The sequence below is a fragment of the Tupaia chinensis genome, unplaced genomic scaffold, assembly GCF_000334495.1.
Source record: "Tupaia chinensis unplaced genomic scaffold, TupChi_1.0 Scaffold149502_1, whole genome shotgun sequence".
NCBI lineage: Eukaryota > Metazoa > Chordata > Mammalia > Scandentia > Tupaiidae > Tupaia > Tupaia belangeri.
The window spans coordinates 625,241-649,719 of NW_006209346.1; the positions used below are offsets into that span (position 1 = coordinate 625,241).

The 24,479-nt window shown below is 37.4% G+C and overlaps 2 protein-coding genes across 2 annotated transcripts in view; one reads left to right on the forward strand and one right to left on the reverse strand.

The window, feature by feature from the left end:
- The window catches only part of DYNLT5 (dynein light chain Tctex-type family member 5), a 25,634-nt gene extending 20,362 nt beyond the window's left edge, over positions 1-5,272 (forward strand). Inside the window, exons 4-5 of the mRNA XM_006171389.2 lie at positions 3,346-3,470; positions 4,573-5,272. Of these exons, the coding sequence (XP_006171451.1) occupies positions 3,346-3,470; positions 4,573-4,776 (329 nt within the window). The 3' untranslated portion in view covers positions 4,777-5,272. The remainder of the gene's footprint in view (positions 1-3,345; positions 3,471-4,572) is intronic.
- A 13,819-nt stretch (positions 5,273-19,091) lies between these two features.
- On the reverse strand, positions 19,092-22,948 carry INSL5 (insulin like 5). The gene is made up of 2 exons (XM_006171405.1): positions 22,774-22,948; positions 19,092-19,321 (listed from the first exon to the last, which is right to left on the reverse strand). Exons 1-2 carry the CDS (start codon positions 22,946-22,948, stop codon positions 19,092-19,094), a joined length of 405 nt encoding a protein of 134 aa, XP_006171467.1.
- Between the last annotated feature and the right edge of the window lie 1,531 nt (positions 22,949-24,479).

The following is a 24,479-nucleotide window of genomic DNA, read 5'->3' on the forward strand; positions in this document are numbered from 1 at the left end:
CAGAAAGCGAGAAATCACCCCCCAGGGGGGATGGCCACACCACAATCCCTTCTCCTCCATTCTCCTCTTGGGATCTTGAGCACGCACACACACACACCCGGTGTGAGTTTTAAGCCACCAGGTCTGGGACGCGAACTGCGGTCGACTATGTGGAAGTCCAGCGACATAGCCATTACGCTAACTGCTGGTCCCTGTGAGCTTCCTTTTCTCACTGGGCCTGGTTTTCTTCCTGCCAAAACAAAACCAAAGTACAGCCTCTCACAGTTCCTAAGGGTCACAGGTCATTATTTTTACCACAAGAGGCACTAGCTTGTTTTCCCTAGGTCTACTTTAAAATAAAAATAAAGAATTCTAATAGGACTGGCCTGGGCAATGTCACCCCAGGATGAATCAAGCATACCCTGGACTTGGGCTCATGGGAGTACTGGTAGGCCCTAAAGAACCATGTGACTAGAAGAGAAGAAGACTGGCCCCTAGAAGGGGAAGTGCAGTTGTCAGTAGAAAAGGAAGAGTAGTAGGAAAATCAAATATTTGCACTAGAAGAGTTTTCTGTGTCCTGAAGGGACCTGCCCTTGTGCGTAAGTATAACACAAGGCGGATTTAAGCTCCTGTGAATGAAGTAGGCTAAGAAAGGTGTGTGTGATGAGTGCTGGATAGGAGAGAATAAAGAAGAGAAGGGTTTTGGCATCATTCTTAAATTTCTTAATACAAAAAGGGAATTTGCCCTTCAATGTCACCTCATTTCACAAGAGTGTGCAATCAGAAATTTTATAAACAGCTTGTAGGAGAGTGACACAAACCTGTAAGGACCCAAGAGCTTACTTATAGGATTCTTGTACCTGGTCCCCTACCTCTGACCCCAAGAAGCAGGAGCAAGCAGCACCAGCCATCCACTGGTCCTTAACTGTTTGTCTCTGTCCCATTCAACGCTGCTGAAAAAATACTGTGGTTAACTATAGAGTCATTGTATGAAATGTCACTGGTTAGGATATCTACATGCATTCTCCACTCTGACTTAAATTGAACAATTTTATCGAAATAAAAATACTATTTATGGAGCTTCAGGAGGCTGACCTGTCATCAGCTATAACCTTCTGATGAAATTAAGCCAATGGAAAAAGTCAGCAAAAAGATGGAGGGGAGGGTGCAAGATTGGGGGCATTTATCTCCTTGGCTCCATGCCTGTGTGTTCATCTCAGACTAGTTACATCCCTCGACCAAAAGATAAAAGCTGCTCTTTTCATTTTTTGTTTGTTTGTTTTTGGTTTTGTTTTTGTTTTTTGCTAGAAGGCATGGGCACTTGCCAGAGAGAAACAGAGTGAGAAAGGGAAGGTGAGAAAGCTCTCCCCACATGGGAATGGTCACACTGCAATCCCTTCTCTATTTCTCCTTTCAGAATTTGGGCACACACACACACATGCATCAGATATGTTTTTCAAACCTCTGAGCATGAGACTTAAACCATGCTGTTGGCACATGGGATCCATCCATTTTAACCACCATGCCACGCTGGCCCCATAAAGTGCTTTCCAGGGAGCGCGTGCCACATGACTCTACTGGGATGTAGTTAGAGCTGTCTTCTTACAGTCTTCAAGTCTGGATGGAATGGGGATTAAATCCTCATTTCACTAGCACAGCGGTACCTCTCTATCCCTGTGATTTCCTACACCCCCTCGTATCTTCGGGAAGAGTTCTTTTAGTGTGTCATATGTTTCCTTCAACCCTGACTGATACAGTCATTTAAAATAAACACTTATTAATAGATACCCATAAGTCTTCCAAAAGAATAAGGGGCCAGATGGTGGCCCAGTGGAAAAACATGTCACTTTATGAGGCTGATCCACACAGCAAGGTTCCAGGTTTGCATCTGGAGACCTTGAGTACATCTGGCATGCCCGGCTCAGTCCATGATTGGCTGGGGCAGATTATGACATCAAGACCCTGTTGGGTGTGCTGGCTTCTCTGTCTTTCTGTCTCTCTGTTGTTCTTGCTCATGGAAGAAATAAAATTTAAAAAGAGAATCAGGTATAAGGATTGATCTCATTTATTCATCTTTATCAATTCAACAAATAATGATGTAGCCTGTGTATAGGTGTGCATGCCATTCTATGACATGAGCAAACAGCCAGGGAGGTGATGAGGCTAGTGTGTCTTGGGTGCAGGATTACGAAGATTCATCTGAAACTTCTGCTCTGAGTGTGAGCTTAATGTGGTTGAGGACACAGGTTCTCCATTAGGCAAACCTGGTTGTGTATACTGGCTTGGCCATTGTATGCCTCAGGACAGGCTACTCAATAATTTAAATCTTTGTGTCCTCCTCTGTGAAATGGAGAGAGATTCAGCTCTGAGATCTATTTGTATAGTATGTAAGGTAAGTAAATACAAAATACTCATTGCAGTGTTTGACATATAGAAAAGAAAAAGTAGCCATTATTTGTACAATGATTATGATCTATAAATTGTTTAATTTCATTTAAATTCAGAAACCATGCATTAAATATTTCTTATGCCTTTAGCATTGTATTAGACTCTGAATAGGGTAAAAATCTGATCTTGTTTACCATTTCACTAGAGAGAAATGCAGGTATTAGCTGTTATCAAATGGATTAGGATCCAGAGTAGTGATGGGGACTCCCTGCATTGGAAATAGAGGAGAGGGGATGATTTTTACTTGAGAGGAGAAGAAAAGCTACCAGGAGAAGACATCTGAGCTGAACTTGAAACATGAGTGGATATTCTTAGAGTAACAAGATGGGGGATGGTGTCCCATATGAAAAGAAGGCAGGAGCAAAGACACACCCTTTAAAAATCAGCTGGAGCCTAGGACTGGGGCAGCATGCACATGGGGGCTGTGGTGGCAGAAGAGGTCATAGGTTGGGTAAGAACCAAACATTAGAGAGGGACCTGGCAGGTGGCATGGTGGTTGGGGTGCTGGACTCCCACATGGCCAACTGTGGTTCAAGTCCTGGATCTGGTGGCTTGCTTCCTCATTTTCCCTTTCTCTATCTCTCTAGTCAAATAACATTAATAATCATGACCATGATGATAACTAAAATTAAATCTTTCTATAAAAAGAAAGATTGAAGGAAGAGGTGTCAGAACTGGAGTGCCAGTTAGATGGTGAAATAAGTCACTAGCAAGAGACTCCCAATGTCACACCTCAACAGTACTGAACACGCTTTTTAGTCTGGTAAGCATTCTCTCTCAGAGGACCTCACTGCCAATATAATTAAGAGCACTTGTTTCCTTAGTGGTCACCCAGAAGAGTCAATGTTTCTCCATGTTTCAGTGTTCTTTTGGTTATGATCTTAACGGCTTCTTAGAGATTCCATATTGTATTTTCAGGTCCTACCAAACACTTTCCTGTGGTCACCGTCAATCATATTTTGAAAGATGTTTTAACCAATTATCTCCAAGAGGAAGAATATGAACCAGAGCTCTGTAGACAGATGACTAAAACAATTGCTGAGGTAAATGTATGATTTGCCCTCAGTGTTAACCATGTAACTAGAACATTTGCTGAAAGCAACCCACCCTCTACTTTTTGATGAAAGGAATTAATTTGCAGTTAAAAACACATATTTATATTTTATAAAAATTTTCTTTTGATTGAACCGGCTGGTGGTGTGGTGACTTTGGTGGCTGGATTGCACATGGCCAACTGTGTGGTTCAAGTCCTGTACCCAGCAGCTTGAAAAAAGTGCCTGTGCATGCCTGCCCAAAATCCTGAGAGGAGAAGGAGGAGAAGGGACAGAGCGGCCATCCTCCATGGAGGATATTTTCTCATTCTCCCTTTCTCCCTCTCTCTCCCTACTGAGTGCATATGAGAAGGCATATGCCTTCTAGTATATTTAAAATACATGTTTATTGGGTCATATATTTATGTGTGTGCATAAGAAGCCTTTGTCTAAAACAAACATTATGTGCATCATTTGCAGGTATTTTGTTACAAAACTTTTGAAGCTGCCCCATTTATAAAACACGCTCTTTTAAAAGATATATTTTAATGATCATTTTAGCTTCACCAAAACAGCTTTTTAGTGCCAATAAACACAGACATTGTGGTCTTAAATACATTTCTGTTTTTACCAACCAAATTGCTGGCACTTCATCAAGGGTTTCTTATTTTGTTTTTTATAACAAACTCTTTAATAAACATTCATGATTAGTCATATTAGTCTCTTAGGAGACTCCAGATATATGGTCCCTTAATTAGCCACGAATTGGCGGTATAACTCTAACGCCAACCTTCTTTGAAGGGAAGCCATCTTAACATAGATTCTAAAAGAATGCAAAAATTGAATTATGTGCCCTGGATTATCATTTTTCCAGGTACCTTGGAAAGTGTAGATTTATTGCTGGTGTTATCATTTTGTTTCTGAATAGCCTACCTCATGAGGCCAGAATATGGAAGAAATCATAGTAAATTATGGTTCTAAAACAATTATTGAATTTATCTACAATGCATTACGCCATTTTTAAAAAGTATGTCCACTCTATTTATAACAAAGTTTAAAGTTCTTGAGTTTTATTGTGGTTAAATGGGAAACTTGTTTGTTTTTAAATTTCTAGGTTATTAAAGCCCGGGTCAAAGACTTGATGATTCCACGGTATAAACTAGTTGTGATTATTCACATTGGACAACTGGCCAATCAGAGCATACTTATTGGAAGCAGATGCCTCTGGAACCCTAAAAGTGATAACGTTTCATCTTACATTTTCAGAAACACTTCTCTTTTTGCACTTGCAAATGTCTATGCAGTTTACCTTGAGTGATTGAAAATAAAGAAATCTAGACCTGACTTTTTAAAATCATGAAATGGGAACTGTCTATGGACATAAAAGTTTTACTGCTGAAAACTGTTATGAAACAACACAAATACTTCAAATAGGAGGAAGCTTTGGGACTCTTTCATACACTTTTAAGGATTGAGGGAGAGAGGAGTGGCAGAAGAAAAACTTTTTTTATCCAAAGCGGGAATTAAGTTTTAGTTTTGCTAGATCGTTTTTCACAGACATAAGATTCTTATTAAATATTACTTTTGGCACTAATTATTTTAATTACTCTTTAATTAAAGAGAATTTCCTGCATTACTTTTTAATGAAGAGAAGCTTCTATATACCCTGACCAATAAATGACAGTAGAACATTCTGCATGGTATACACAAATGATAAATGTTAATATGCCTCCATGCTGCATATAAAAGAATACTGGTTTTCATTTTGCACTTAATAAATTGAGCAGCATTCATTAACTGCAATTATTGTTACATGTACCTGACAGTTGAAACTGCTGAGGTAGAATTAATGACTTCATAACAATTATTGTGGTCCCATGAGGCTGTAAGCTAAAACTAGAAACTCTTGTGGGTTGTCTGCACTTTACAAAATTGTGGGTGCACTAAACGTTGGTTCCTCAATAATGGAAACTATAAAGTGAACAAAGGCTTTCTTAGACCATTGAAGTAGACGTTGTGATATTAAATATACATGACGCTTATTAGTAAATGTATGTGTAACACATAAAATCATGTATTGGAAAGAGACACTGCTTTTAAATATACACTGCCCGATGTGCCTTTGAATAGGTTTTCCTAGGCTAATGAACTTTTACACAAAATATATAGCTGGAAGCTTAACAAATAAAGCATGTGTATTTACCATTTTGTTCCTATGAGTTTAATACTAAAGTGACCCAGTGCGGTTTTGAGTGGATGGACACTAAAATTTACAGGGCTGAACTAGCTTATTATTCTGCTGCCTAATGTATCTTGTACCATGGATCATTTATTTTTATGGCGCTTTCAAGCCTTTGTGTGCATGTAAAACGATGCTGTGGCGTTGTTCTTGGATGGTAAGTGGACTGCCTAGAGGACATTTGTTAAAGGTCAAAGACAAATTGTACACATATGGAGAAAATTAGCAATGCTATAGTCCTAGGGGGAAAAAAATGATGTGTACTTCATATGAAAAAGAGTTTAACAAATGGAAGACGAATCCATGCTTCATCATTTTTAAATGTTTTGGTGTCTTTGCCCCAAAATGACATGTGGTAAAAAATGGATACTTTTAAAATCTCTTGCCTTCTGCTTGTTCTGGCTCTTAAAATTGCTTTTTAAAATGAGTTTGTCAATGTTCGGTGTGTTTTCTGTTAATGTGTGAGTGGGAATTCGTCTGTGTCGTAATTTATACCAACCAATATTTGTCGATCCCCGTAGACCAGTTTTGAGTCTGGATTAGGTTACAAGTATAGTAAGTAAATGAGCTTTGTATTTTCATTACACATTTGTGAACATCTCCTGTGTTGGAACAACAGCAGGAGCAATAATATAGCAATTTTGCATGAATAAATCACAAGGAAGAAACTTCTTGAGTATATGGAAAGTCTATTGTAAAGCTGTCTTAATTTTTTTTAGAGTTCTAAATTTTAACCCATAAAATAATTTATTCCCATCTGCCTTAGGTTGTGTTGGAAATCAAAACCTTGAAACATGATGACTGTTATAAAAAAAGAAGAAAGAAAAAAAAGAAAGGAAGCAATTTGCCAGCATATTGCCATGTGTCATAATTCAGATCTTCAATGATGAATTCTAGCAGTTCTATAACACTACAGGAATATATGGTGAAAACTCAGGAACTGCAAGTACTTGAGAGAATGCTGATTATCACAAAAAGACTTGTTATAGAAAAGGTTTTTTTATTGAATTATCTTATTTGAGTATTTATTTATTTTTCTTTTTTTGAGAGGTTTTTGTTATAGGGCACGTGTGCTCGCCAGAAAGACAGAGAGAGACAGAGAGATAGAAAGCGAGAAATCACCCCCTGGGGGGATGGCCACGCCACAATCCCTTCTCCTCCATTCTCCTCTCGGGATCTTGGGCACACACACACATGCGCCTGGCATGAGTTTTAAGCCACCGGGTCCAGGACATGAACAGCGGTCGACTACGTGGGAGTCCAGTGACATAGCCATTATGCTAACTGCTGGTCCCATATTTGATTATTTATTTAAATTTGACCAGAGGGGGACAGAATGAGAGAGTGAGGGAGAAAGAGAGACAAAAAGTGAGAAAGCAAATCGCCAGACCCAGGACTCAAACCATGGTTGACTATGTGGGAGTCCAACACCCTTAACCACCATGCCACTTGCCGGCCCTGATATAAAAGATTGTTTTAAGAATTATTTATTACTTTTATTTTTTATTTGCTGTAGGACACATGCAATTACCAGAGAGACAGTGAGAGAGAGTGAAAGTGAGAAAGCAAGCTGCTAAGTCTAGGACTCGAACAGTGATCAGCCATGTTGGAGTCCAGCACTTCAATCACCAGGCCACCTGCTGACCCCATCATAGGAAATTTTTAAGAAATGTGAAGGAATCATTTTATTATAAAACACCCTGAACTCTCCTGTTTTTTTTCTCTCTCAAGTGTTCCTGAAGAGCCATCCTTCTTGGGGGTCATGACACGTGCTTGTCCCAACCCAAGAGCATCCTTTTTCCACATTAGCAAAGTTCTTCACTTTTCAGCATCATGTTCAGGTCACACGTTTTCCCTCATCCTTCTCCATATGGCCTTCGCTTCCTCCCCACTCTCTTTCTTCTCTGATCACTCTTACAGTTACACTCCTGATTGTTCTCCAGCTAATTTTTTAATATTAGCTTTGTTTCTCTCACTAGATTGAGGACATTGAGTAGATAGACTATATACCCTGAAAATACCTACAATAAAACTGAAACTTTACTTATTTTGTTAGAGGTTTTGCCTTAGGGCACGTGCATTCTCCAGAGAGAGAGAGAGAGAAAGACAGAAACAGTGAGAGGGAAAGTGAGAAGTCACCCCCCAGAGACATGGCCACCCCTTAATCTCTTCTCTTCCATTCTCCTCCTGGGATCTTGGGCATACACGCACACATGCTCAATATAAGTGAGTTTCAAGCCATAGGGCCCAGGACTTGAACTGCCATTGGCCATGTGGGAGTCCAGCAATGCAACCACTAAACCATCTGCTGCTCCTCTCATCTTTCCTTTTAATTCAAGAATCATATGCATTGCACTGTGCTACAGAATTCCCAGCTACAGAGATGATAGCAGTGCAAGACCCTCAAGGAACAAGAACCCATAGGGAGGATAAGAGAAGTACACAAGTGACCACAGTACAGACTAGACTATATCATCATAGGGAAAGTTTCTAATGTCTTTATCTGAGTAGGGAAATCATAGAAGGCTTCATGGAAGGAAACAGCAATTTAGACTGCGAAGGAGATAAGTATTAGAGAATTTCAACAGAGAGAGAAATATAGGAAGAAGTCTAGATTGGATAAAACATAGCATTCATGAAGATAAGTGGCTAAAACTAACATGGTGAATATCTGGGTAAGAAAACTACACTCAGACCCATACTTTGGGTAGTCATTGAAAGCTTTTCATCAGGCTAATAGTGTAAATGAAGTGACTCTCTAAGATGAGCAGGAAGACCATTATCAGGATAGGTGAGAGGAAATTCATCAGGCTGATGGTGTAACTGAAGTGACTCTCTAAGATGAGCAGGAAGACCACCATCAGGATAGGTGAGAGGAAATGAGACTCAACTAGGCAGTGGCATTGAAAATAGAAAGGAGAGGACCGTTCTATGGGACCTTAGAGGGATGAGGTTCATGTGAATAGGCCAAGGGGAAGGAGAAATCAGAAGTGATGCTAAGGCAATATGACAAGGCAGTTTAAAGTTTCAAGCAGGAAGCGTTTATGATACTAAATATAATAATAATAAATTTTAAAATAGAATAAAATACAAAAAAATAATAAAATACTAAATTTAATTTTGGATTTATTGAATTTTAGTTAATAATGATACATTAAGGTAATGATAGCCTCAGGAAACAGGAAGTGGGACTGGAGTTGCGCTACATCATCAAGGTGAGAGATTTCAACTTGGCAGTTATCCAAAATGAGACATAACATCTTCCTCCTGCTTTATAAAATATTCATTAGCAGAATCTTCAGCGAGTATAGTGAGTATTAATAGTAAATTACTGAAAATTCATTTAGCTCTGGAAGCATCAGCCAGAAACTATCCCTCAAACAAATCAATAAAAAAATTTTCCCCAATCAAAATGAAATGATGTTGTTATGTTTTATTTTATTTAGAAAACCTCCTATATGATCCCCCTCTGTTGTCAAACAAGGTAAGAAATCTAAAGATTTTCAAAAAAAGGTGAGCCTCTCAAATGGATGCATCAATACTGGCACCTGCTATTTTTGTTAGTAGAATGACTAAAGAAACCACATAATAGGAGGTTTTTACAACAGAGACCAGCAGATTACGTGCTGAGAAATTAAACCCTAGTTTAGTTTAGTCATTTTTAAAAACTCGAGAAGTATCTAGCACATTGAAAGTGATTTTAAAAACAGTTGAATCTAACCATCTTTGAGAATTAACACTTTCCTTGTTGAGATCATCATTTCACTTGTCTTTCTAGATATTACCAAAAAAAAAGGCATTAAGAAAATGCAACATTGAGGCCAGTAGGTGACATAGGGGTTAAGGTGATACACTTCTACATGGCTGACCGTGGTACAAGTACTAGACCCCATGGCTTGAAAATTACACCAGGTATGTGTGCTTGTGTATCCAAAATCCTGAAAGGAGAATGGAGGAAAAGAGATTGTGATGTGGCCATACCCCCTGGGGGTGATTTCTCACTTTCCCTCTCTCTGTCTCTTTCTCTCTCCTATGAGTGCACACACCCTATGGGGAAAAAAAATCTTTAAAAAAAGGAAAGAAAACTCAATATTAAATAATTATTGACAATTTACTATGCTTTTTCTGTTGTCGAAATTCTCATAAAAGAATAGTCTGTATCCACTACTTCTGATTGTCTCTGTTACTTTCACAGTCTTCAGTCTGGTTCTTATCCCCCACACAGTATTGCTTTCACAACAGAAAAAGTGATCCCTAAGACCACATCTACAGAACATTTCTCCAGCTATATTCCACTTCACTCGTCTTCTGAATTCATTTCTTTGGAGTGACAAAGTAATTTTTTTCTTAAAGTGTAGATTCGACAGAAAACATCTTAAGTGTACAGCCCTACCTATGTGACTATAGGCCAAGTGGCTAGTTATCTTGAGCCTCAGTTTCTTCAAAAGTCAAAGTTACTATAACTAACGGCCAACAGGTGGAGAGGTGGTTAAGGCACTGGACTCCCACATGGCTGACTATAGTTAAAGTCCCCAACCTGGGAGCTTGAAAATGACACTGAGCATGTGTGCATGAGTGCCCACAGTCCTGGGAGGAGAATGGAGGAGGAGGGATTGCAGTATGACCATCCTCCCTGGAGGATGATTTCTCACTTTCCCTATCCTTTCTGTCTCTCTCCAGTGAGAACACATTCCCACTCTTTATGCAAAAAAAAAAAGGGAAAAAATGTTACTCTAACTCTGATCAGTACTTACGCTCTTGCTATGAAGTCTGAATGAGAATGTGCATATAAAATATCTCACTCATAGTAGAGGCTGAGTCTTGACCTCTAATTACTTCCTGCAGAACCTGTTTCCTAAAGTATTGAGCACATGTCTTTGGAATTTTTGCTCACCACCAAAATGTAATAGTCTAAATTATTGGGTCATTTTTTTCCCCAAAAACTTGTCATTGGCAGTTACTGTTCTTTCTTCCAATGGTACATATTGATCATTTCTCTTCAAGCCCACATTTATAATAAAATTATATTCATCCCTAAATTTAGCTTCTCTTTGCTCATCTTTAACTGTGTGTGTGTGTGTTAACTTCTTCCAGTCAGAGGTCTTGCCTCTTGTTTCAGTACATTTTTTGTTCTTGCAATGTTTTTGCTTACTGTAACCTATTCCTCTCTGTATGCTCTTTTGAATTCATATGGCCTTTTCTCTTCCTCACGCATGCGAACACACACAATTAGACGGTTTATTGAGACATAAATATGTTAAGTATCTGATTAAAATCTCTTATAATCCCTTTTTACTTTTTTTGCTTGCCAATTTAACTAAGGTACACTTTTTTTTTTTTTAATTTTAGTACAGGATATAACTTGAAACTTGGTTCTCCATCCACCCACCAAGGGAGGCAAAGAACCAGTACAACCAGTATGAAAAGCACCAGCTTCTCTTCACATTCGTGATTAAAAGAGGGAAGATACTGCTTCCCACAGACAACAAAGGATGAGGGTGGGTCATCAAAAGGATGGACTATCCAGCCCGATTTGTTTTGGGGTGCTGAGAAATACTTTTTAAAATGTATTTGAGAAATACTAAGTTTCAAGATCCATCATTTCATTTTGAATAGAATAATTAACTATATGTTAATTATAAACATGTATTATCTTTATAATTCATCTTAAAAATATATTCTATAACAAGAATCTTACTTTGGTAGGAAACCTTTAAAAAAATCTTTTAAACACTGCTAAATCCCAGTTCATAAACACACATAAAGTTCATCTCAAAACCCATTCATTTAAGGAAGTAATATAATTTTTTCTGGAAAAAAGAAATAATATCAATCTTAAGCATTCAGAGATTAGAGAAAGAGGGAACACTTTCCACTGTCCTTACGGGGCCGGCTTACCCTGATATCAAAATCACTTAAGACTATTTCAAGAAAAAAAAATTACAAAATTTTTCTTTATAAAAAGATATTCAAAAAGTCTAAGCAAAATGTTAGCAAATAAAATGCAACATGTATTTCAAAAAGAGAGGCTACATCAGGGTCAGCTTGCAATGTGGTGGTTAAAGTGCTGGACTCTCACATGGCCAACCACAGTTGAAGTCCCAGACCTAAAGGCTTAAAAATCATGCAAGGGGCGTGTGCATGTGTGCCAAAATCCTGAGAGGAGAATGGAGGAGAAGGCCCCCCTGCTGGGGGATGATTTCTTGCATTCCCTCTCTCTGTCTCTCTCTGTCTCTGGCAGGCACTTGAGCCTTATGGCAAAAGCTGAAAAAAAAAAAAAAAGAGAGAGAATACATTATTAATAACTGTGTAACTCACTTGTGCATGAATACGTAAAAGTTCAGTTAAAGTTATACACCTGAAGAAGGGGCCAGATAGTGGTACAATGGTGAGAATATAAATTGGTCTCACACAGGAATGTTCTGAGTTTGCATCTAGAGACCTTCCCGAGGAGGCTAGTTATACATGTGCCCGTGATCCAGTGCTGGCTGAAGCTAGGAGTAGATTGTGGAGGTTGTAGAGTCCAGACTCAGTTGGGGGTGCGTCTGTCTCTCTCTCTCTGTCCCTCTTGTTCATGGAAGAAATAAATACATGCACTTTTTAAAAAGTTATGCACTTGTTCTATGTGAATTAAATTTCAGTGGAATTTTTTTTAAGTCACCAGGCTAAAAATGCTATTATACCATTTTCCTCCAAATTTTTAAAGAGCAGAACATGCTTTCATTTTATGAAGCTAGAATAATCCTGTTGCTAAAACACATTCGGATCACTTTGATATATGGACACAAATACAAAATTTCTAAATAAGATATTAACAAATTGAGTTCTTCTGAACATCAAAAGAATATTACACCATGACCAAATAAATTTATTCTGAGAATGTGGAGAAATTTCAACATAAGGAAAACTATCAGTATAGTTCTTCACATTAACAAAAGAAAAAAAAATCCTATGATGAAATTGAATAAGAATTTGATAAAATTTAGAAGTCACTTCTCACAAAATAAGTCTCTAAGCAACGCATTATAGAATAAAGCTCTTTAAATGACCAAGGTATAGAAGATATACACATATAAAGCTATTTGTTTATTTATATTTTAACCAGCAAACTTCACGCTATTTAGTGAATGCTGAAGCCATTTCCATGACAATCTGGAACATGGAAAAACATCTGCCGTTTCTATCATTACAACTTTCTTAATGGACACTTTCCCCACGAGGCTGCCTCTGTTCACTTCACCTACAGTTCAATCTTTCCACACCAAAAGCTTCCTATCGCCTCCCATAGTTTATTTTCTTCTCGGCATCAATCATGATCTAATATTTAATCTTGTTTACATTTGCCTTTCATTAGAATGTGCATTTTGTCTGTTGTATTCACAGGTATAACCTGAGCACTCAGAACAGATCCTAGCTCATGACTCTCTCAATACATTGTGGAATAATGAGTAATGCAATTAGACAAGAATGTGAATAAATCAGCTTAAATATTAGAAGAGACATGACTACCATTTTATTACTGGGTGATTACATTGTATACCTAGAAAACTCAAGCTGGACCAGTATAACAACCTTGTGTTTGGTAAAATATATCGACTAGGTGGCTAAAGATGACTATGCAGACAGCAAGATGTTTCTTTGTACTGAAAACAAGCATGTAGAAATAAACATGGGGGGAAATTCTCATTCGCAGTGGCAAAAAAATCCTAAGCACAAATTTAAATAGCAAAGTAGAAGACCTACATAAATAAAAATCATAAAACATTATTTAAAATAAGAATATATTATTATAGTAATATATTCTTTGTGGGAATTCTTAATATCATAGAATATAAATATTTTCTATATTTGTATAAATGTAATGTAATTCAAATAATATTCCAAAAAGATATTTTGTTACAGGAGCAATATGATTATAAAATCCATGTGAAAGGATACATGTCTCCATAATAGTCATGAAAATGATTTTAAAAAGCTATAGTGATGAGCAACTTTTCTTACTAAATATGAACATTGCTATTGAAATCAAAACAGTATGCGGCTGACCCCGTATAAGTAAATCAGTGAACAGAATAAAAAACCTATGATAATTCCAAGTATAATGGAAACATATGACTAAACTGACACATGAAATTTCTACAGAAAAAAGATGGTTTATTTAATAAATGATGCTGGCAAATATTTGCTATTCAGCTGGAAGACAATAAAAATTAAACACATATCTCTCACATTATACAAAAATAAATACAAAATGGATTAGATTTAACTTCAAAGTTTATCCTTACCAGAATAAAACTGAGGAGAATTCTTACATAGCCTTACAAAAAGGAAGATCTTCCTAGGCAAAATAGGGAAATCCAGAAACCGAAAGAAAAAGACATTGCATGCCAAAAGATATCCTGGGGACCAGCAGTTAGCGTAATGGCTATGTCGCTGGACTCCCATGTAGTCGACCTCAGTTCGAGTCCCAGGCCCGGTGGCTTAAACTCACGCCAGGCGTGTGTGTATGTGTGCCCAAAATCCTGAGAGGAGAATGGAGGAGAAGGGATTGCAGCGTGGCCATCCCCCCGGGGGGATGATTTCTCGCTTTCTGTCTCTCTGTCTCTCTCTGTTTTTCTGGTGAGTACACGCGCCCTATAGCAAAAACCTCTCCAAAAAAAAAAAAGACATCCTGAATGGAGTCAAAAGACTTAGGGTAGGGATACTTTATTCAAATGATAGTCAAATTTTTAATATTAAAGAGTTTTGAAAATTGGTGAGCAAACAATTATAAATAAATAGAAAATGAGCAAAAGATATGAACTAATTAGCAAGAAAGGAAATACAAGTTGCCAATGAATAGAAAAGCAATTGTATAATCAAGACAACTCAAATAAAACATGAAATGATATTTGATATTTAGTCTATAAGAAATGTAAAGTTTTGCAAATGTACCAATATTATGGACAGCTGAAGATGCAGAAAAATAGGCACTCTCTTAAATTTCTTGTGGAAATGTGAATTAACACAAAGTTTTTATATGTTCATGTCTTGGTTTGTACTTAAATTTTAAATACACATACCAAGATGTTATTGAAATATAATAAAACAATGAAATGTGGGACAGTATATATGATTTTTGCATAAAATAGCATGATAAATTCAATAGATATTGTGCTAGAATAAGTAAACTACTATAAAAATAGACCTAAACAAAATAACTCAAAAGTTATTGTTTGCTGGGGCCAGCAGGTGGTGTGGCAGCTAAGGGCGCTGGACTCCCACATGGCCGACTGAGGTTCAAGTTCTGAAGCTGGTGACTTGCTTTCTCACTTTCCCTCCCTCTTTCTATCTCTCTCTGGTCAAATGAAAATAAATAAATAAATAAATATAAATAATAAATTAAAGTTAAAAAATGAAATTTTTTTTTTAAAGTTATTGTTTGCTATGTTGAGGGAAAGGGTGGGAGATTTTATAAACTAGTCTTATAACTGGTAGATATCACTACTACTCACATTCATTGGCTGGAACTCAGTTTATGACCATCCATAGCCACAAAGGAGGTTGAGAAAAGTAGTCTAACCATGTGCCCAAGTGGATGAGGAGAAGAAATTTTAGCAAACACTTTAACGTCTATTAAAGAGAAAAACAGTAACAAACAAGATTGTTTACTACATGTTCATTTGGAATGCCAAATACTGCAAACAACCTGAATACCTGTTGATAGGACCTCAAAACATTGTGGCAATACATAGTATGGAAGAGTACTTCTCAAACTTGTTGGTCTCAGAGAACTTTATGCTCTTTTTTTCTTTTAATTTCTTTTTATTTCAATTTCTTTTATACATTTAATCTCATGTTACCTAGGTTACAAAGTGAATATTCCAACATGTGTACATTTCTCACCAGTCCAGTTGACAATACTATAATCTTGAATAAATAATAATCCATCTCTTTGTCCCATAAATGCCTTGCCTTTCTATTTTTCTCCTTAATGTCCTTCATCAGACTCTACTCCTTCACCAGCCCTCTTCTCACACTGTATCTGGTATTCACAACCATTTACTAAGTTTCTATAACCCTTAGTCATTCAGTTTTGGCCATAGAGTGCAGACACTCGGTATATATTAAGTGGAGACTACAATGTCTCTCCTTCATAGCCTGGCTTGCTTCACTCAGCAGTAAATCTTCCATATTCATCCATTTTCTGTCAAAAGCCAGGGTCTTGTTGGTTTTTTTTATGGCTGAGTAGTATTCCATAGAGTATATGTGCCATACTTTTTCAATCCATTCATACACTCTTAATAATTATGAAAAACTTCAGAGTTCCTGTTTATATGGCTGAACTTCATCAATATTTATTGCATTAAGATTTCAATTTGTTATTCCACTTAAACTTACCCCATATTAACACAAATTACATAGTTTATGAAAACAATCTTTTCATAAAACAAAAAATGTGGTGAAGTGAGTAGCATGGTTTTATATTTTTACAAATCTCTCATGACTGGCTTAAAAAATTACAACTCCATGTTCTTATTATCTTCTGCATTTAGTCTGCTGCTGTGTGTTGTGTTAGTTGACACACATGAAGGAAATCAAGCCTCACATAGATATTTAGATGGAAAAGAAACTTTTTTAAAATAATATTTTCAGGGACTGGCATGTGGCATGGCAGTTGAGGGGCTGAATCCGCACATGGCCAACCACAGTTCAAGTCTCAGACCTGGAACTTGCTTTCTCATTTTCCCTCTCTCTCTCTCTGGTCAAATTAAAACAATGGTATTAATAGTGAATGAAATTTAAAATTTTTTTAAAAATAACACTTTCAGATAATTTTTATCATCTTTTTTTATCCTATCCCCAAACTCAACAAGTGATTGTTTACTAGTTGCAATGCAGAATCTGAACCATATCAGTACATTTTTGTACTGTTAGATTAAAATTTTTAGTTTGCCCTTTGAATAGATCTTTTATCTATTCATAATTTTGTAATATCCTGAGTTGGTCATTTGGAAAGTAGCATGCCTGTCTTTTAAATATTGATACAGCTCATTACACAATATCAAAAATAAAATTTGTTAATATCATCACTGAAGCACATGGTGATAGACAAAAGCTTTTCAAAATTGCTTTGAGACCTAGTCATAGTGTATGCTGATAGATACTTGGTAGGCTGAGGCCACATGGGATGCCACGGTTTGATTCCCAGCCCACCCTACAAATCTGAGAGTAGTGGTAGGTGCCTCTAACCCCAGTTCCTCAGGAGGCTGAGGTAGAAGGATAACAATATATTGAGGTCATGTCTAAAAATAGATAAATACATAAATAAAATATTTGAAAGCTTTAACTTAATTATCAGCCACAAATACCATCAGTTGTTTTTCTTAAAGTGACAGGTTAACTTCATTCATTTTCTTTCTTTTTTTTGTTTTAATTGGCAGAGGTTTTTTGCTACAGAGCGCGTGTGCTCGCCAGAAAGACAGAGAGAGACAGAGAGACAGAAAGCGAGAAATCACCCCCTGGGGGGATGGCCATGCTGCAATCCCTTCTCCTCCATTCTCCTCTTGGGATCTTGGGCATGCACACACACACGCCCGGCGTGAGTTTAAGCCACCGGGTCCAGGACTCGAACCATGGTCGACTACATGGGAGCCCAGCAACATAACCATTACGCTAACTGCTGGTCTCCACTCATTTTCAAATCTGATTTTATTTCACTTCAGATACCAAATAACTACAGTTTTCAGTCTTTAAAAAAAAGTAGTGTTCACATTTCATGGAATAAACAGCTAGTTTTAAGCCCGTAATTCAATTACACATGTGCTTCTCCTCAAGACAACCATCATAACTCAGTGTGCTGCAAAAACACTTTCATGTCATCTTCCCATTACTTCACCAAGTATATTGAAAAGAATGTCCTCGAGGGTTGAGATTTAATAGAATTAATTTTTACTGCTTCATCAAGGACATTCTTCATTAATAGCTCTCTTGATTTATAGTACACAGACTAAGATTGGATCCAGTAACATCATCCATTTAGCTCCGTGACTTAGGATGTACTTACGTAATTCTACTAACCTCCATTTCCTCACCTGCGAAATGGTGGTCAAGTTCTACCCCACCCTCAAAAGTTTGCTGCAATGAATGTGTGTATGAAATGTTCACATGCCATACACGTATGTTGACCTAAGCGCCCAATATGTAGTAGATGGCTTTCATATATAGACTGTAATATAAAGAGTAGCACTTCAGAGAACAGAGATTCTATTGGGTTATCGGAAAAGTCATGACGCGTTTTTGCATTGAAAAACAGAAAAATGTCATGACTTTCCCAATAACGCAATATTTTTACAACCTACCAGAGGAACTGGCTGGGAGTTAGAAATGAAAACATAGTTTTGTGATATCCTTACTTTATCTTTTTATTCTGGGAAGATAGCCAGTTACATCACAATGACTTGGCTATCAGGTATTGATTTGTTAACTTCCATAATGAGAATAGAATGTCCTTTTATCTCAGCAGTAGAGAGACAAAACCAAAGTGGCCTAAATTATGAGAAGGAACTTATTATTCAAACACACTCTGGGTTTCAGCTGTTTATGGGACCTGCTTGACACATATACATCCCCAGCTATTCTCATATAGAATATTGAAGGGCCACATGGATTAGAAAACATTTATTGAGCACTCTGAGGTTCTTTGAAAAAAGCACTTTGTTTAGATTTTCATACTTGCCTATTAATCAATGTTTAAGTTTGCAGGGGTAATAGGCAGTCACTCAAAATTTAAAAGAGGATAGTTATTTTTGGATAATAAAATATCAGCTGATTTTTCTTTTCTGAAATTATTATTTTATTTGTTTATTTATCTATTTATTTTAATTTACCAGAGAGGGATAGAGTGAAAGAGAAAGAGAGAGAAAGAGAGAGAGAGGGAAAATGAGAAAGGAAGATGCCAGGTCCAGGACTCAAACCGTGGTCATCCATATGGGAGTCCAGTGCCCTTAACCACCACATCACTTTATGGCCTCAGTTTTTATTTTCTTTTGATGTCTATTTTTTAGGTTTCCTACCATCGGTATTTTTCTGTTTACAGTTAAAGCTTATTTACAATTCTATTTTTAAAAGGAAGAAATTACACTGAGCTTGGTTTATGGAACTTTTATTGCAATTTTGCACAGCACTTGAAATTTCAAAGCATTAGTTAGAATTTGAAAAGAACAGTGCATTCGCCTTGGCAAAGGGAGAAAACAGACATCACTGTGGTTTTAACCATTCAGCCGCACCTTTCAGTAAAGAAGGATTGTTTACCCGAGAGCCATTGTGTTCATGACATGATATACACAGGCAGTAAAACACTATGATTAAACACGCACTAGAGCCCAGCCAGCCGCTGGATGTTTGCTCTTGTCTTAACAAAATCTGCTCATATCAGCCATGGAACAGCCATCGGTGCAACACAAAGTTTGTAAATCTTCTCTTAACATCACCGAATGCTCCTTTGACTTCCAGAGCCCTTCTTCAGTGGGCACCTGTCCACCCTGAAGACGTTCTTCCCCTAAGAAATCCATCTTTGGAAAGTTACGGGCTGCATTTTCCATAGAAACCTCATGTTTAGGGAGCTGCAAGTTTTGCCTCTCAGCTGTATAAAGAGAAAAATCATACCTCCTTAGAGAGTCTTGACAAAGGTAGCAACCATATTATATTCTTGGGCAAATTAATTGGATCCTGAGATGAGACTGAGTTGTACACATAATTTTTTAAAAAGAGTTATTTATTCTGTTTAACTTTGTTCATTTTTTTTTTAATTTTTAAATTTTACTTTTAATTTGACGAGAGAGAAAGCCACCAAGTTCTGGACTCAAACCATAGTCGACCATGTGGGAGTCCAGCGTGCTCAAGCACCGCGCCACTTGCCAGCCCTCCTGCCCTTTTTTTTTAATGTTGTCAGGTTTCAGAGAGATTCAACATTTGGGGGCATGCTTATCATCTCAGGTTTCCTCATTCTACAGAGGAGGAAACTTGAGTGCAAAGAGGAGTGACATACCCAGTGTCACTCAGCTAGTTCAGAGCCTTGTCAGGGCTTGACTTCCACTGGCTGCCTCTACTAAGTGACCAGCAGCTTCCAAAGACATTAGTCACATGCCATAAACAAAAACATAAGAACCAAAAACACATAAACAAAAAACAGCTCTATATATGATCTACAAAGCTGACCAGTAAGGAACAAAGGGGAGATTTAAATCTCTTTATCTGAAAAAAAAAAAAAAAAAAAGGACCCGCAGTTTTTATCTGAGTGCTGTTCCTGAAGTCCACATAAGATATGTTCTCTCACTTTAATTCACTTTAAACTTACCTTATCATACTAGCAAGCACCAAGTAAAATCAGATGAATCAATATTTGTTGTTAAATCGGTAATTAATAAGACAAATAATGTATGAGAGAACACTTCGAAATCCATGAAAGAGTTAATGAACAATATTATGGCTATGATAGACATCAATTCTACTGCCCAATAGGTTTCAGAGATCATTCAAATGTATTTGTATTAGTGCATTTTGGTTTATATTCCAGAGATTGGTATAATTCCTAATAAATTATATTTATACTCTTAAGACTAAAAATCCTTATTACTTTTGGGACCAGCAGTTAGCATAATGGCTATGTTGCTGGACTCCCATGTAGTCGACTGCGGTTTGAGTCCCAGACCAGGTGGCTTAAACTCACGCTGGGCGTGTGTGCATGCATGCCCAAGATCCTGAGAGGAGAATGGAGGAGAAGGGATTGCGGCGTGGCCATTCCCTCTGGGGGGTAGTTTCTTACTTTCTGTCTCTCTGTCTTTCTGGCAAGCTCATGTGCCCTATACCAAAAACCTCTCCAAAAAAAAAAAAAAAAAAAAAAATCCTATTACTTTTCTTAATAGCTAGTAATATGAGCCTCAATATTAAAGCGCTGATGGTAAATTTATGATTTTTCAAGGCATTAGCCCATCAACATATGAACACTATAGGCCATATTCTAAAATATTTTGTTTATCCAGGTAATACTAAACCAAATTGGAACCTTCACAATCATACATGTGGTTGCAATATTTCTTATATAATCAGATTTTTCCATTTTCAACTTTTTGTTACAAAATGTAGCAAGTACAAGCAATTACTACAATAGAATCTTAAGCAAGGCACAGAAAGATAAATACTGCATGATCTTATTTATCTGTGGAACCTAAGTAAAAGTCAAATTAATAAAAATAGAGAGGAGGGCCAGGCCGATATGGTAGTTAGGTAACTAGATCCCACATGGCAGAGAGCACTGCTCAAGTCCTGACCTGATGGCCTCAAAAGACAGGCACATGTGTGTACATGCCCGAAATCCCAAAAGGAGGGAGAAAGAAAGAAGGGATTGTGGCATGACTATCTAACTTTCTCACTTTCCCTATCTGTCTTCTCTGGCCAGTGCATGCACCCTCTGACGAAAACTAACTAATAACTAAATAAATGTAGAGAGGAGAATGGTGCTTACCAAGAGCTATGGAGAGCATGGGGCTGGTTGAGTAGATGTTGTTTAAGCATGTGAAATTTCAGTTAAACAAGAGGATTAAGTTCAAGAGATCTATTGTACAACACAGTGACTACAGCTAATAGCAATGCATTATTCTCTCAAAAATTACTAAGAGTAGATACTAAGTTTTCTCACCACACGAACACAAAATAAGCATGTGAATTAGTGTCACATCAATTAGTCCGATTTAGACATTCTACAATGTATGTGTATTTCATAATAATATACTATACACGATAAATACACACAATTATTTGTGAATTAAAAAACTAAAATAGTGAGAACCAGCAGTTAGCATAATGGCTATGTCGCTGGACTCCCACGTAGTCAACTGTGGTTCGCGTCCCGGATCCGGTGGCTTAAAACTCACGCCGGGCACGTATGCGTGCATGCCCAAGATCCCAAGAGGAGAATGGAGGAGAAGGGATTGCAGTGTGACTATCCCCCCTGGGGGTGATTTCTCGCTTTCTGTCTCTATGTCTCTCTCTGACTGTCTGGCGAGCACTCACGCCGCCGGGCGAGCACTCACCCCCTCTAGCGAAAAACTCTCCAAAAAAAAAAAAAAAAAAAACTAAAATAGTAACAAATATTACATAAATAAATTCTATGTCACACTTTAATATAGGATTAGCAGAAAGAATTCGAGTCTAATTTCTAAGTTACTTCAATTAAAAAGTTATAAAATGTAGTAAAGTTGGTTGTCTTGCTATTTCTGAAAAGTAGTAGGTTCATTCTCACTTTTGAAATTCTGATCAGACAATTTCTACTGCAAGAATTCCCACTCTTCTCCAATCCCATTTCTCATACTTCAGATCTTACTGTCCTTAGGGCCTCTGTCAAATACCACCGCCTCCACAATGCTGTCAGTTATTACTGTAGTCCATCATCTTTCTTCTCTACCCAAGACTGAGTATAGAATTAAAAAAGACCTTGGCTCTTGAAGCCAGATAGACCTGGTTTACTTCCCAACCACACAGCTTATCATCTGGGTGAATAGTTTTCTCCAAGGAGAATGGTAAATGATGGTAACATTGCTCACTTTGCAGGACCCTTATCGAGAGGCGGAATTGAAATGTTGCACCTTAAACTTCTTGGCCTTTAAGAAGCCTCAGTAAAAGTTAGCCTTGTTCCTTCCTTCCACATTTAACACCTGACTGAATTCCAATCATCATATTTTATAATTCTTTGTGTATGAAAATCTCGCTATTCCAACCTGTCCTGGAAATCACATGCCTTTTTCTGGCCTCCAGAGCACTGCCATAGATGTTGAGCTCATTAAAGTAGTTGCTCAATCAAATGGCTTCAAGCAGAATACAAAAAAAAAAAAAATTCTTATTTTGGGAAGGTAGTAAGCTGACCTCTTTTCTAAGCCAAATTCTGTTCATTTTGATAATCAGTCCCCAAGTTGATATCAAAATAAATAGCTCAACAAGCACTTAAGACAAACAGTTTCTGTAACTGTTTCTGAAAACAGTCTGAAAAAAATAAGAGACAGATGAAACTAACAAAGGAAACACATGAATTAGCATTACCTTGCTGAACTTGAGGGTTCCCCTCCACACTCCTTCTCCACCTGGAGCTAGCACAGATGTAGATGAATGTTCTTATGTACTCTCGCCCACAGAGCTTCACCAAATCCTCACTCCTCACCTCTGAAATGACAAAGAGAACAGAGAATAGAAACAGAACAAAAATGGAACCCTTCATTTTGCTGAAGATTGAATGAGAATCTGATATGGTGTTGCCAAATCAAGTTTGAAGTCATCCTCATCCTCTTGACCAATTTATACTAACTTTCTTGACATTTTATTGGTCAAAATCTCATTTTAACAATATTTGCTAAGCATAGTAAAGTTTTGGAAATGTACTTTTATGATTATTGCCAGTTATTCAGTCACTTCTGAACACCATTACTTACCATTAGCTGCATCAGTGAGACAATAAACAAATGCTTCCTTGGGAGGCAATACGGGCAATGTATGGACTTTGGAAGCAGCCAGGTATGAGTTTCAACCTCAGCCTTGCCAACTACTGAGTGACGTAAGGCGAGTTTAAAAAACTCTCTCAACCTCTACAGGCTAGCTCTAGAACGGGAAAACCCATTTCTTAAGGGCTTTGTGGATACTGAAAGCAACATTTTATGTCAAAACAATAGGGAATCACACTTAAAAATGTAGGTTCTCAGGTTCTGAGTTGGAGAATGGCTTCCCATTTAATCACATCTATGATCTCAAGCAAGTCATGGGCATCTTTCTTTGTAAAATTGTCCCAATGATAGTATCTCTTAGAGTTGTAATCATGTCCTGCCTGACTTCTTCCCTTACTATCAGAATCAACTGGAAAAGTTAACTTTTCTGCAGAATTCAGGAGACTTTCCCTGACTAGAATCTTCCTTGTTATCCTTCACCTATGACTTAGGTACATATATATGTTTCTCTGCACAGAGTTCTATTACAATAGAAAGCTGAGGGCTGGCTCCATAATGCAGTGCCTAAGCACACTGCATTGAGAACCAGAATGCACATGGCTGACCACAGTTCAAACCCAGGCCCAGTAGCCCCAAAACATGCCAGGCTTGGGTACATGTGTACTCAAAATCTTGACTGGATGGAGAAATGGAGGAAAAGGATTGTGGCATGACCACATCCCATGTGCGGGAAGTGAGTGGGCTTTTTCTTCCTCTCTCTCTCCCTGCCTCTCCAGCAAGTATATGAAACCTCTGGCAAATAAAGAAAAAAAATAGAAAGCTGAATCCATAATCCCAAATAGCTAAATAATGAAATTTCTCTTTTGGCAAACCATCTGAAAACACTAGTTCTTAATAAACTTTTACCTTAATTGAGAATGCTATAGCATGAAGTCTTAAAGAATAAAGATTCACTTTCTAACAAGCTGTTTAGCTGATTTTGTGGAATTCTTATCTGTGATCTCTGGTTAAGAAAAACAAAATTAATTCAAACAATACTCAAGATTGTATCAACCAAAGTTCTTATGACATCACCATTCTCTGCGGGGAAACTAGAAGAATAAAACAAAATAACCTATCCTCTCATTAAAAGAATTTCTGACTCTGAATAAAAAAATACAAATTATTTCAAAGAATATTGTTTTTCCACCTCTCTGACTGATGGTGGAGAACGGATTAAGGGAAGTGAGATTTAGGCAAGAGAAACAGAGAAAGGCCATTGTAGTAGTTTTAATGAGATATGGTAGTGGCCTAGACTAATGCCATGGCAGA

What these genes read in the sequence shown, in the direction of transcription:
- INSL5 (XM_006171405.1), bottom strand. Translation starts at nt 22,948, where the DNA reads ATGAAGGGTTCCATTTTTGTTCTGTTTCTATTCTCTGTTCTCTTTGTC. An exon ending in GAACCCTCAAGTTCAGCAAG is followed by an intron (nt 19,322 to 22,773) that starts GTAATGCTAATT and finishes CTCTTTATACAG; the next exon opens with CTGAGAGGCAAAACTTGCAG.